The sequence below is a fragment of the Orbicella franksi genome, chromosome 15 (genome assembly GCF_964199315.1).
Source record: "Orbicella franksi chromosome 15, jaOrbFran1.1, whole genome shotgun sequence".
Taxonomy (NCBI): Eukaryota; Metazoa; Cnidaria; class Anthozoa; order Scleractinia; family Merulinidae; genus Orbicella; species Orbicella franksi.
In genome coordinates this window covers 14400770-14415084 of record NC_138159.1, presented here as the reverse complement: position 1 = coordinate 14415084, position 14315 = coordinate 14400770, and the positions used below count along the sequence as shown (strand labels likewise).

At 37.4% G+C, this 14315-nt stretch overlaps 1 protein-coding gene across 1 annotated transcript in view; it reads right to left on the bottom strand.

The window, feature by feature from the left end:
• LOC145470854 (uncharacterized) overlaps nt 1-7350 on the bottom strand; it is a 30193-nt gene extending 22843 nt beyond the window's left edge. The window contains exons 1-2 of the mRNA XM_081454732.1: nt 6484-7350; nt 6045-6278 (exon numbers count right to left, since the gene is read on the bottom strand). Coding sequence (XP_081310858.1) covers nt 6045-6278; nt 6484-6559 — 310 coding nt within the window. The 5' untranslated portion in view covers nt 6560-7350. The remainder of the gene's footprint in view (nt 1-6044; nt 6279-6483) is intronic.
• Nucleotides 7351-14315: the final 6965 nt, after the last annotated feature.

Genomic DNA, 14315 nt, shown 5'->3' with positions numbered 1-14315 from the left:
AACTGAGTAAAGGGACCACTTTTTAAATGTAAATTTAAAAGACTTTTAATTTTCGTTGTCTTGAAAGCACCCCGCTAATGGCTTATTTTTTTTTTTCAGCTTAACATGAATAGCATAGTTGGCTTTTAGAACAAAACGAAATAACGTTCCTTGTTCCTTGTGGTCAAGATTCTAAAAGTTGAATGGACGACAAATACAGAAATACCTTTTTTCAAGACAAAGCCTTGTGCTGAATCGAGACATCAATTAAGAAGGATTGTCCGTGTTTTATTGAAATATTGTCAGTTGAATCCGTTAATGTGAATATGGGATTAAAAGCGAGTCAAGAAGTTTCAGATAATTATAATAGCTCTCAAAAGATGGCTATCGATGGAAAAGTACAGCCTAAAATAATTGATCATTTTTCGTTACGTAAGTTAAAGCTTAAACCTTAATTCAGGAAAAGAAATCATTATCCGCTGACTTTTTTTGCTCATTATTAAACACAAAGTATAACAAAAATATATTTTTGCGAAATATCTCTTCTCATAACTAAATGTCGCACATGTTTACAAAGGTTTCCTGTGAGAGTCTGGTTTTTCATCAAGGCAATATCTCCTTGTTGTGTATCACCTGCCGTCTGGACAATGTTTTGAAATTACGAGAAGAAATTGAAGATGTCACTTTCAGGAATAAAATGTTAATTCTACAAAACGCCGGACAGGTCAATATGGCAGCAGATATGAGAAAACTATCCTTCCTAGACTATTCGTTAAAGTGAAATCGATTGATTTCAGATACGTCAGTATTTGTTTTTACTATCAGGGATCCCCGCCAACTGCACATTACTTTTTATTTTGAAGAGCCATTTTTTAACCGCTCGTAATTACGATATCTTTTAGTAATCAAAATATACTTATGGACCTCTGAACTGGTTGATAATCATCGTATTGTTATATCCGGTGAAATATTGCTTGCAAAGTAAAAATGGATGTATAACGGAAGGCGTTTTGTAGTAACGATAGAATCTGCTTCGGTTTACAGTTGAGCTCAAAATAGTGACGTTACCTATGAGGCTATGTTGTTTAATTGCAATAGCGATGAAAAAGGCCATTCCGATAAAACATAAGAACAGAATGTTTACTGGAGTACCGTAAAATACCCCAGGAGTGATATGCAAAGGATGTGAAAACGGCTGCACATAGAGGTCACTCATTGAAGCGTGGGTTTTTATTTTCACAATTGGAAAGGCCATTTACGTCACAGCTAGAGGTGAAGGCACCAAATGACATTTTATAAGAGCCAATTTTCGGTCTTGGTTTTACAAAGAAAAGTTATCTTGAAAGTCATTTACCGATAAACAGAGTGAGGAAGTTGGAAAAAAAAAAAAAAAAAAAAAAAAAAAAAAAAAAAAAAACAGCTGAAAAGCACTCAAGCTGTAACTCTGAAGCGTCCTCCATATGCAAGCTATTTTAAAATTGCTTTGTCATAGTTCCTTTCCTGAGGGTATTGTGATTCTTTTCTGGATGTCTTAATGTACAATTCCAGTTTGTTTACAAAAACGTCGTTGTGACGTTCGTCGAAATTACACTTAAAATCTGGAAATAGCTAAATGGTGGGGAAATCCTTAAAATTGCTGACTCTTCAATCTTGGGCAATCGCGAGCGAACTTTCGATTCCAAATACAGTTGTTTTATAGCTATTATTTTCAATCACTTTTTGTTACCCCCTGTGGATTCATGAATTTTTAGCGCACACTATCTTTTCCTAGAATAAAAGAAATGGCAACCCGTGATGTAAAGTAATAATACATTATTTAAGCCAATACCGTGGTTTATACGCAATGCGATTGAAAGGAAGATTAGCTTTAACTAATTTCCGTATTACACAATATCTCCCAGCCATGCTGCTAAAAGGATTGACACCTACCCTTTGTTTTTCACTCGGAGAGGCTATCAGTGGGATAAACGAGGAAAAAGTGGTTATTTTTGCTTAGAAGCCAGGTGCCTTGTTATTCTCTGGTGCGTCTACATTGCTTTTATTTTGGCTTCGTCGATACTCGCTGGTTCTGGTTATTATGCATAACTCTGCCCTTATAGTATGTGCTGTTTCTTAATTATTGTTCAGTGAATCGACATAGCACTTTTCACATTTGGCACCAAGTTTCTTTCTTTTTTGTACGGATTCGCGAAAAGTAAAAAAAATTCAAAATGGCGGAGCGAGATATGGGATAAATTCAAATATTTTCCTATGAATAAAAATAACGAGGCATATCAGTAAAATATGCGACGGTAATCACTTATTTTTAATTGCATCCCCATAGGGTTGTGCCATTCTCATTTTCATTATCACCAGAGAAATCTCTTTTGTCCTTTCCGTAGTGCTCCAAATTACTCGAGTCTGAACAAACAAAAGTATTAACACAGCCCTGAAAACTTCACCGGCTACGCGCACTTTCGCAATTAGAGTTTTAAATTTTCTCGCCGCGTTGCGCGTGAACTTCGCTTGTGTTTAAATTATCGAGCATGCTTGCTTTTAACTTATGTGTTTGCGATATGAGAACGATTTACTTCCGCGCTTTAATGAAAAAAGACGTAATGAAAATACTCGAATATTTTTTTTTCTTCCACAAAAAAAAAAAAAAAGCGTTGTGCTGTTTGGGGTTGTGGACGCCACAAATTGTTGTGAGAACCGTGTGTAATGATGGAGCTCTATTTCATTATTAACGTCTTTTGATAGTGAGTTTTAAGTGGCTGCAATAACATGAAAGCGGCTTATAAAGAAGGGATTTGAAAGGGGATCATGGCCGTAATTATATCGGCGTTGAAATACAAAAGGGTCAGATCCATTTCAAGTCCACACTTGTTTGAACAAGACATATAGCCAAAGCGTCAAATATGGAAAAGGGCGCCGCAATTCTAAAAAAACGCGGTATAGATCTTTTTAGTTTAACTCCTTAAAAGAGCTATTAAATAGAAAGACTAGAAAATTGCCTTTTTTCATGACAGATTTTGTAACGTCTTATAACCTTGTTGAATATGTTTCTCGAACCGCGCATTGTTCGACTATTTGTACGACTTGTCAAGACCAAATGAGTTGCTGAAATTAGTCGCTCGTAAGATTCAGGCGCAGTTTTAAAAGTTTTATCTTCTCTTTTAATTCTTCGCGGACGTGAATGTATATTTTAAGTTAAGTGGCTATCCCTTTTGCAATTCACGCTTAAACGTTAGCTCTATAGTGTTTTCGAAATAAGCATAAAGAGCTTGAAGGAAAAAACAATTCAAATTAATTAAATTTTTTTTTCCAAGGAGAATTTGAGAGAGACCGAACTGAAGTGACGTAGAAGTTTACTTTGTTTTAGATGACAGACCTCGTTTAGACTCTAGTGTCATTTTTGATGTTTCTGTCGGCTTTTTTGTAAAAGCTAAGCTTACAAAAGGCGTTTCTTTGCTGTTTCTGTTGACCGAATGCACTAAAATCATTCCGTTGTTTGTCAAAGGGTTGCGTTTGTAACTAACGAATGTTCCGATGCAATTTATTATATCCGAGACTTCTCGTGCGCCGTGTCGATGTAATTAAACCATCGCCGCGAAATATATCTTGCCCGTATGATTAGCAAACCAGAATATAACCTATAACAAACAAACTTAACAATGCAACATAAAAAAACGCGATCGATATCCGTATTTCTTTGTCGAAATTGTACAAATTTGTCGGTTGGTGTACAAAAGTTTTGTAATTTTCTTGCGTTGGTTTCAGGTCTGTGTTATATCTAGGCGCTATATTTTATTTCAGGCCTTCTGGAGCCGTGTTATTTCATGGGCCGTCATGGTATTATATTCATAGTGCAATAAATGTATTGTCGGCCCTTTATTGTAACTAACTAGCAAAAGCTAAAGACCAACCCACTATAAACAATTAGGGAATAAATTTTCGTAAAATATAGAAGTGATCAAAGGGAATTATGGCTGATTGCAGCGAATAAAACTAATCTAATTCGATACGTGCTTGCACGGCTCGCTTTGGGAACCAAAAGTGACGTAAGAAAGCAAAACACGAACAAATTGATTGTCGCCACAAGATGAAAAACAAGATTTTCCTCAAGACGTCAACGCTCTAAATGTTTAACAAACATTTTGGCTCTAGATGAACCATCTTATTCTTTTCAGTTTAGACTTGTTATTTTGTGGAAAATATTTCATCTCTAATGAAAAGAACGCATACGAAATTTAGGTTGATTAAGTTGTTTGCAAGAACCATACTTCGCTCGCGTCTTGGCTTGCTTGTCGGTCAAGTTCGTTATCGCCTGGCCGGGAAATAAATGTGGTATCGCCCTTCGCTGTTGAAGGCTTATTTCGAGTTATTTGGCTGTGTTCGTGAGTAATATTATTCATCGATTTGTAACATAAAGTACTCTGTTGAAGAGCTAATATCCATCATTTCTCTTTGTTCGCTTGATATTGACACAGGACTTCAAAAACCAAACAGCCCGTCAAATATAGGACATGTTATGATATGATACTTGTGTAGTCTGCTGTTTCCAAAATATACCAGAAGTAAAATAAAATGGCTTTCATTTTTTATTCTTTTTGCGTTGCAAGAAGAGCGATACAATGTGAAAGGATTTCTGTTCTTTTTCCATAATTCAAACTTATCTTTTTATCAGCATTTCTTTTCGTGACTTTTTTCGATCACCCGTTGATACGCCGGACGAACTGTGCTTGCCATTACAGTGTGTTAAGGATTCCATGTTCAGACTTGATAAATCATCGCTCTAGGCGCTAATTTGTAGCGCTTTCGTTGATATTCAGCGTTTGCTGTGCCATTGTTTTTTAAAACAGCGTCTTCCTTCATTCAGATTTCAGCACAATGAAGTCTGAGCGTCAAGGATGTGATTGTACGAATTAGACGAAATAATGTACAAAGTTTTTCCTTCACGCATCCATGTAGCAAAGTTAAATAAGCCGTCTCTGGGTATTTTCTCAAGCGTGGGATTTGGGAATCATTAAATTAAGACAGAAACGATGTCATTTCCGACTCGATGGCAGCGCGTGTATGTTTTTATTCCGGTAATGTCGTAAGAAATGTGAGCAATTTTGCCCTGACGTACGAAGGAACATTACAATGCAGTCGTTGTTAAAGCATATTGAATATGTTCTTCAAAGAATATCGATAGGCTATTGTTTAGCGAGGGAAATAGCATAAAATTTTTGCCTTTCCTGCCCGCTTTTTGTTAATGGATTTTTTGAAGTTTTTAAGAAAAGAAACAAGGGGAACCCAAGAACATATATATACATGTAAATTGCAAAGCGATATGTTACATCATTTTGTGTTACCCAAAAGGTTAATCATTCGAACGTAGCTTACCAGAGAAATAATCCCATCAGAAAAACATCTATTTAACGATAATTCTAACACAGACTATTTGCTGTAGATATTTTTGGTGATCTCTTTTCTGGTCAGTGAAATTCAAAATAGAAGGTTAAGTTTATTTTTTATGTTAATGATGATGTGTGCGGTACTCAGTTGAAAGGCGAATTCAAATAGTCGCCCTAGCCTTTTCGACCTAAGGGTATTGTGTTTCGTGGAATGGTATGTGTGCCTTAGACACAGAAAGTAAAAAAATATTCCTAAGATATTTTGATACCAGTTTGCGATTTTATTCGTCCGGTCAAATTTGTGGCGATGAAATCGACAGTTTGAATAATGTGGTTATAACTTCTTATGTAAATTTTTTTCCGAGTTGTTTTTTATTGTTTTGTGGTATTATAGCTGTTGAATGCCCAGACTTAATTGAAACTTCCGATAAAAAAAGGTTTTCAATGAAAATACTATGCAACGTGAATTTCTCCACGAACGGAAAGTAAGCCAGGTTATCGAAGGTTAACTTATCAGCGAGTAAAAATATGTAACTTTGTCTGCCCTTTAAATATTGCCGGCGATTCTGTTCCTTCAAGCAAGGTGATTAGCACGACACAGGCCTAAAAAACACTGGGAATCGACCAGAATCTCTCACACAAGCTTAATTTCAACCGGTGCTCAAAACAAGGAAATAAACTGCTTACCGTTCTTTTTGTAGAACATTATTTCTTTCTTGAGTTCCACTTGCGCTTTCAGAGCCTTTTGAATGTTCGTTTTATCATCTTGATTTGTCTCCAGCCCGTACAAAAAGTTACAGCCACAGCTTCGCCTCATGAGCTCGCTCCGAGAAAAACCAGTGAGCTCGCAGAAACCATCACTGCAGTACACTATGGGGTAATTGTTCTTTTCCTGAGCGCTGCCAAGAACGAAGTTACTGTCTGGATGGAAATAAGCAGGAAATACCGAGTATTGCTAATAATCAGGTGGGCAATAAGCACTAGTTATAAACTTACGACGCCATGCTAGGCTTTAATATATTTCCTAGCCGCCGGTACGTTGTACCAACCACTCCGGTCTTTTGATGAATTACATTATTTCATACTACTAAACAAGAACGGAATTGTACGTTAGGTAGCCACTCACTTCCTCGGTCGAATTTTTGAGCGATGGTTTCAAGAAATGTGTTCTGCGGCGCGAATCGTCCTCGACGAATTGGCATTCTGTCGCGGGTTCGTTGGCTGGTTATTTACGGGACGTTCTTAAGCGCAAAACGTTGACGAGAAACTCAGTAATTCCTGTGGAGCTGGCATATTTTGAGTAGATTTAAGATACATTATATTTATGCGTCGTGTAAATACTCTTTGGTAGGCGGGAGGAGCAGAGCTCATAAACAAACATCAGGCGATTCGCTGTCTTGTTTCAAATGGTCGTTCCAAATTAGCGCCACGCGAAGCTTTTCACCACAGAGAATCTCTGGCATGCTGTTGCCTCAATATTACAAGCAAAAATACTGTTTGATGAGGCGCCTGACTGAAATAAAATCAAATTTGGTAGTAATTGCCTTGGGAAGCCAATCAAGCGCAAGTAACTTAGACTAGTTGTCAATCAAGTTTGGTGGATGGAACACCTGCTTAGCTTCATGCACATTTAGCTGCGGTGGTCCGGTGTTACGCTTTGTGAGGGAGTCTGAGCAAGAAACAAAAGACTGTCATAAAGTCTCTAAAAGACAAAACGTGGTTTATAACAATCTAATGGGTTCCCCGCCATTGTTGATAGAGCAGGTCTCGTGGTAATAGTTGTAAACTAAATGGCCGGCTACCTTCGTTTTCACTTATTAAGTCTTATTTTTTATAACTTTTGTCATGAATTAATGTTTAGAGCCCGATGTATTTGTGTTATAGTCGCGTAGAAAGAATGCTCAATTTGGCTCGCGCAAACCAGTTTTTCAACGAATTTCATATTATGGACAGTGTGAATATCCAGCCAATATTTTGAAACTTGTTAATTGAAAACTATTACACGCGTTGATGAATTTCGAATGTATCCTAGACTCTTAAGGGACACAGTAAATTCATGTCAAATTTTCACGTCTCTGTAATCGCAGATTATGTTTTGATCTTTGCGACGGAGAGAAAAATCTTCAGCATATAACAAATGGTAGTAATTTTATTTACATGGGAAGTTTTTGATAACAACGAAAGTTACTCGGCAACGAGAATGAAGTCGATGAGTCAACTGTCATGTCTGCTCGTCATCACCCATGATGAAATATGCTGAAGGCCTTTTGTGTTTGAAGGGTCCAATTATTCCTAAGGATGACAATACTGACGGCAGCGTGACACTCACCATAAATGCGGCGAGAACTTTATATAGTTAGCCCCATTTGGAAAATATACATTTATTTGAATCTGAAATACAAAGTCGTTACCTTTAGTCACAATATTATTATTATTATTTTCACTTTTTGAAAATGCAACTCAGTTGGTATGAATACAGAGTTGCCTGGTACGGTTGTATTCGTAATTATTCCCGTTCCAAAGATGTAATAAAGACTTATTTTTCACACTTTGAAGATATAAAGAAAACATCGCCACAAGCATGGTTTGGCTGCCAAAATAAAACAACGGTTTCCAAGCGACTGGTTTAAAAAATTGAATCAATTTGTTTTTGTTTGTTAACTTAAAAAGTTGTTTTCACTTTGCGTTGTTGAGTCAAAAAGAAACAGCTGATGAACCTTTTACACCTTTCACGAGTTAACACATTTTGAAGCCCCTTTACCCCTCATTTTCATGGTTTTTAAGCGCTCTTGTTAATGTGCCGAGTAGAGTGGCGGCGAAGTCTGGCTGAAGTTAACACATTGTCAGATCTGCCTGCTAACAAGGCGCACAGGAAATAATGTTCAACTTTTACTGTTTGACACATTTTCCATGTTAAAATGAAAGTGAAAGTGCAAGCCTTAATTCGCAATTGTCAATGAATTTAATGTGCGGAGTCCCGTCTCAGTTTTTCTTAATTAAGTTAAGTCAATAGATCTTTTCTTTTTGTTCTTTTACCTTTTCGTACAGACACGTACAATTCTCATTGACCACAGACGACGCACCATTCTTTATTCTGCTTCTAGATCGAAGTATTAATTCTCCTCAATGACTGCATTCATTTCTTTGAATGTTAGTTTCGGGAGTTTGATATTGCATCATGACCATATCTCATTGTCGATGCTTTCCTTTCTTCTCTTTCCCCGTCAGGCTGGCAGTGCATCATTACCTTAGAAAAAAAAAAAAAAAAAAAAAAAAAAAAAAAAAAAAAAAAAATGCAGCGAACACTGCCGAGTTGGTGCCATCGACTAATTCAATTGTCTACATTGTATTTTCGTTTGTAAATTTCCCGGCAGTACTGTCTCGTGCCGACTACATGTTGTCATGTTTAAATTTGCATGCTGTTCAGAAAACAAAGCGTTTCCCAAATTTATGATAAACGTAAGCGTAAGCGACTGTATTGCGACAGGTTTCTGCTGTCATCGTAGAGTATCACAAACTGCCTTGAACCTTTTCGCTAATCAACAGTTTAGGAAAAATTCCATTGTTCTCTCTTTTCGTCGCGACTTAGAATCATGCAGCTTAAATTCAGGTTCTAACTTCAATGGAGAATATTTGTGAAACATATATAAACTCGAACCACGAAAAATGAACAGAAAGCAGGGTATTGGACATTCAGACAGTAAACGAAATATTTTCAACCACCCGTAGAACTCCCTAGCTAATTTTAGTTGGAAACTGAATTTGTGGCCCTTGCCACAAAAAAAACGAAAAAAAGCCTTTTAGTAGCAATGAGTCACGCACGGTTTATTTTAACCAGCTTTTATTGAAATACAAAAAGAGGAAATTAATATAAATCCTCGTGTTTGTCAGTTGTATTGATGTAAGTGCGGAGGCTGAATCACCAATTTTTTTAGACCTTTTAAAGACCTAAGATGTTCAATTTTTGTGCACGCAGGTTATATACTGTGCCTTTTTTTGGTAAAACGCAGAAGTGGATGAAACCACAAGTCGTTAAGATCTCTCATCAAGATCAGACAGGTTAGCATGTTTGTCCACCGCAAAACGTGATCGTGGGCATTGAAATAATGGGCCTATAATGGCCATGCTTAAGAATAGCTCTAAGCTTGTGTTTTGTTTGGGCATATGTATAAATGGGATTTGGTGAGGGAAATAATAGGAGGGTACCTGAAGAAGAAGAAGAAGAAGAAGAAGACGAAGAAGGAAAAAAAAAGAAAAAGAAAAAACGGTGCTACTACAGGTCGTCAAATGCCTCGCCAACGTGAAGGAGACAAAATGGTATTCGAATGACACATGAAACAAAATATGTTCAATGCAGTGTAGTCTAATCGGAGAAATTATCTCGTTGTTACAGCTAAAGCTAGCTGAAAACCTACGTTTCTCTAATTATAAGGTGATTATTCTTTTTGAAAACTAGAATGGAAACTAAACTAGGCACGTTTTAGTGAAACGTGTCAATCGATCAGCCTTGCCCTTTACAATCGTAAACATCTATTTCTCTATAATTCATTGTTGTTCATTATCGTGGAAGTTAAACAAATGGCATTTCTATCCATTCGAACGATCATTTCCGCCCGTAAATTTGCTTTTCTTTAATCATGTTTTTATTCGAATTGATCTTTTCACCGTTGTCGTAACAACAGTTACGTGGGAAGACTTTTAGAACGGGGAGCAGCGATCATCTGTATGTAATAAGTTTGAGCCTCTCTCGAATAGCTGAAAAATTAATTAAAAATGCGCACACAATTGAACATATGGGCTGTTGTTCTCTTTCAAAAGCTGTCAAATGCGTATCATTATTGCAGTCATTATTTCATTAAAACAGTGCTTTTTGGCCGCCTATTTCGTGTTTCTGTTGTGTTATTGATGGATGTCACAATGGTTTTTTATTGTTATCAGCAGCTGTATATAGCATATTAAAAGCTCACGAACCTTTTTCTGACTGCGCTGTCTTTTCTTTTCGTTGTTATAGCCACCAGTATGATCGATATATTATTTTATGGTAGTATTACAAATCTGGACTTTATCTTGGTGAAGTTTTACTTTTTCGTGACTCCTTGTTGCGAGTCGTTTCATTGCCTGACTAAACGACGAGTATATAGGCCTTTTCAGTTGTTGAGCACGTTGCGTCAGTGTCAATCACCCTGGTTGTAAGTCTAGCGCTTTAATGGTTTCCCTCTGCACTGAAAAGGTCAGTTGAAAATTAGCAAGCAGCGGATATTTTGCCATTGTCCTAAAAACGCAACAAAGTGAAGTAATTAATCCAGCCATATTGCCACCTGCAAGGTAACCAATACTAGTGCTATTGCAAAATGTCAGTATAGTTTGACAACTCTTGGACTACGTACGTTTTGGCGACCTTTGAAGCCTTTGAAGTTCTTTTCGTCACCTGCGAGATATCCTGCACAAGTGTGATATTGGAAAATGTCAAATAAATGTGGTTTGACAGCTCTTGGCCTGCATAAGTCTTGGAGGCTTTTGTAGCCTGCTAGCAGGCTGAGAGCCTTCCCGGACGTTATTGTTGTCTGAATACAGCTCCTCATTTTCGTGGTAAGCCCCTCACCGGTTCACTTTGCTGGCAGACTCGTCTTTCTCGGATTCGCCTTTGCTCGTGCAGCAACGCACGAGAGCCTGCTTACAGGCTACGGCTTTTGAAGCATCACCTTTATATAGCGATCTGGCAGCTATCGTGGATGGGGTCCAAGAATTGAACAGCTTTACTGGTTCTAATTTTTCTCACTTTTGCTAGGAATTGAAATAAATGAAGTAAAACATTGTCATGGATTTAAAAAAAAACAAAAAACAAAAAAGAAAACAAAAAAGAGAAAAGAAAAATGTCATCATCATTTTCACCACGAAAAAAAAAATCTATTCAACCAGCCAGTACATTTGAAGCTAACACAATCATTTCGCTTGGATGAAAGTATAGAAGCTCCAAAAGCCCGTCCTTTCATTCATTCATCCGTCCGTCCTCCCTTCTCTCACTCCGAGCCCCTTCCATCCATCTCTACCTCCTTTCTTTCCTGCCTCCTCTATTCCTCCCTCCCTTTCCCTTTCCCTGCCTCCCTTCTTCCCTCTTTCTCTCTCTCTTTCCCGTCCTCCATCCCACCTCCTTCCCTTTGTCCCTCCCTCGATCCTTCTTCCCTTTTTCTCCTCCTTCCATGCCTTGTTCATCCCTTCGTCCTTCCCTTTTCCCGACCGTCCGACTGCCTGGCCGTCCATCCATCTATGGTTTATTAAACGTAACACCCGTTGATGCGTGTTAAAGGAGAAGGTCACTCCAAAAAGTATACTTCTTTTGTTTTGGCCTATAGCAAGTAAACATTCAGCCTTTCCGCTCACCAAAGTTTCAGCCTCTGAAGTGCATGCGATTATCCAGTTCACTATCTTCAATGCTATCACTTTGGAGTTTGGATCCTGTTTGGCTCAAAACAATATGGCTCAAGAACAACCATAACTCAGAGTGGTAGTTAAAAGGCTCTTCAGAAGCCATTTGGACAAAATCTCTCAGACGGCAGCCTGTTCAAAATGGTGGCAAAGATGTTCGAATTATGGGATTTTTTGGAGACGAATTTCATAGGGAAAACCTGCACGTTAAAGGGTGAAACTTCGGTCAGTGGCTTAACTTAGTACGATGTTTTTATTAACGTTGACAAAAAAATATACGGTTTTTTGGAGTGACTTCTCCTTTAAAAAGTAAGATAAATTCCGTACAAGTAGAATTTCAATTTATTTCCTTGGTAAAAATTATACAGACCGGAACTTGATTTTGCTATCTTTTTTCGAACAGTTAACCGTGATTAGGTAACTGTAATCCCAGAACTCCAGTGGCTGACAGATTTCTCTTAAAATTTGTTTTCCTTATGGCCCCTAACTTTGAAATAGTTACCTGATTTACGTTATTATGAAACAGAATCAGACATGGTGCTATAAATATTTTAACGAACAATCTGATCAAACGTAGTTTTCTTTGTGAAAGTAAGCAGCTTTTTCAGCCACGGCACAGGATGTTGGAGGAACAAGAGGAAAGCTTATTAGTAATAATACATAAATACAACTTCTGCTTTTAACAGAATATTTCTTTTTTCTTCGTTACATATGGATCCCGCTAGGGTTATTGTCGCCGACAAGCAATAGAAAAGGCTTGGTTTGTAGCTTTTGTGTAATATAGACACTTTTGCAACAACAACAGCCATTTTGTAGAGATTCCAACCAATCTGGCGTTTGTAGTTGAATTGACAATTGTGATACTCGTCGTTGTTATGTAAATGTTGGAAATTGAAATTGGGACACGAAAGTTTCCGTGTGTTAAGGATTTACACGGGCTTAAATGGGATTAACTGCTTAGCATTAGGAGGTTTTTTCAGCTTAACAAACTTTTGTAATTCAATTGCTTTGAAGATGTAAAAGCAGTAAAGCTGAATATTAGGCTTATGGTTTGGCCAGGATTATGTCTTGCTTACATTGACTGCAATTATAATTTATGGGAATTATTTCTGCCTATGAATCTCGTATAATTAAGGCGATAAAGACGAAAAGATGAGACGCTCCTTTACATTGAGAAGCGAGGCTTCCATGTCCTGAGATAGATTAACCAAATAGAAGATGGTGTTGTATATTCTCTCAGAAAATAATTCATGCTTGAGGTCTAGAGAAACGACTCATGGACGCTCCGGCGGAAACGAGTGCGTTCAACAGTTTTTTTCTAGACCTCAAAGTGCATCATTTTCATAGACAACATAGGAACACTACCTTCTGTAAGATTAGAAAGCGAAAATATTTACATCTGAGAAGAGGCAGTGATTGCACTGGCGTCACAGCATCTGGGCCATGTAGCTGCTCTATAATTTCCAGCCGTGCGTCTATATAAAAAATGCACGCTGAGCTCCAATAGCGGCTATATAGCAGCTATTTTCTAAAAGACTAAACTTTACGTCTTTCTTGAATGTAAATCATCTTCCATATTGAAGTCGACTTTGCCCAAAATCTAATTTCTCGTTACAATTTCAATGCATTTCCAAGAAGGCCGAATGAAGAAAACGTCAACTGGGCAATATTTTCAATAAACTCAGTGTTGTGGAATTGGAACGAGAATATATGTAAGTGGTGCGCTTATCAGCCAAAAATTATAAACAGAAAAATAGAAACGTTATACTAAAATAATTGAAATGTGATAAAGTGATGTTTGGTAGCTTGAGCGTTTTAAGAAACCTAGAGGACAGCATATTTCCCGTGATACTGAGTGTTTTTGCTGGTAAACAATAATGCAGCTAGTTTGTTTTGATAAAACAAAAATGCTCTTTGGCATTTTCCTTTTTTTTCTTTTCTTTTCTTTTTTTTGGCGAGATGAAGAAACGTGGACTCACTCATCCTTTTCCTTAAAAAAAAAAAAAAAAAAAAAAAAATGACAGCTGAAGCAAGTAACGTGATGCTTCTGTCAACAAAACCAGTATGAGGACAACAGTAATGGCGAACCCCCTGTGGCCATCCACATCGGAGTACAAACATCTTTAAACTTGGAAATGGCCTAGTCTTAAGTAATAAGCACAGGGTTACAAGGATGAAAGTGGATATCAGTTCACCAAATTTGATTTTGTGTCAGGAAGTTAATAAATCAAAATTGCCATGCTAGTGTAGTTTTGAATTTTGCATGGTTTTTAGAAGATATTTCTTTGATTTGACCACTTGACCGTTTTTTCCGTCTTTTGCAAGATAACACAGAACGATTGGAAGAAGTTCTCCACCATACCTTCTAGAATACAGTTAATCAGCTTGGACACTGTCCCTGTAATTCGATCTAGAAACTGCTCCGTCGACGATTGTGGCGCTTTCTAATCACCCAAAACGGCCGAAAATTTCTTGGGAAAGTTTCCTGAAAATCCTAAAAGAAAACATTCAACAGAATATTCCTGAAATTCT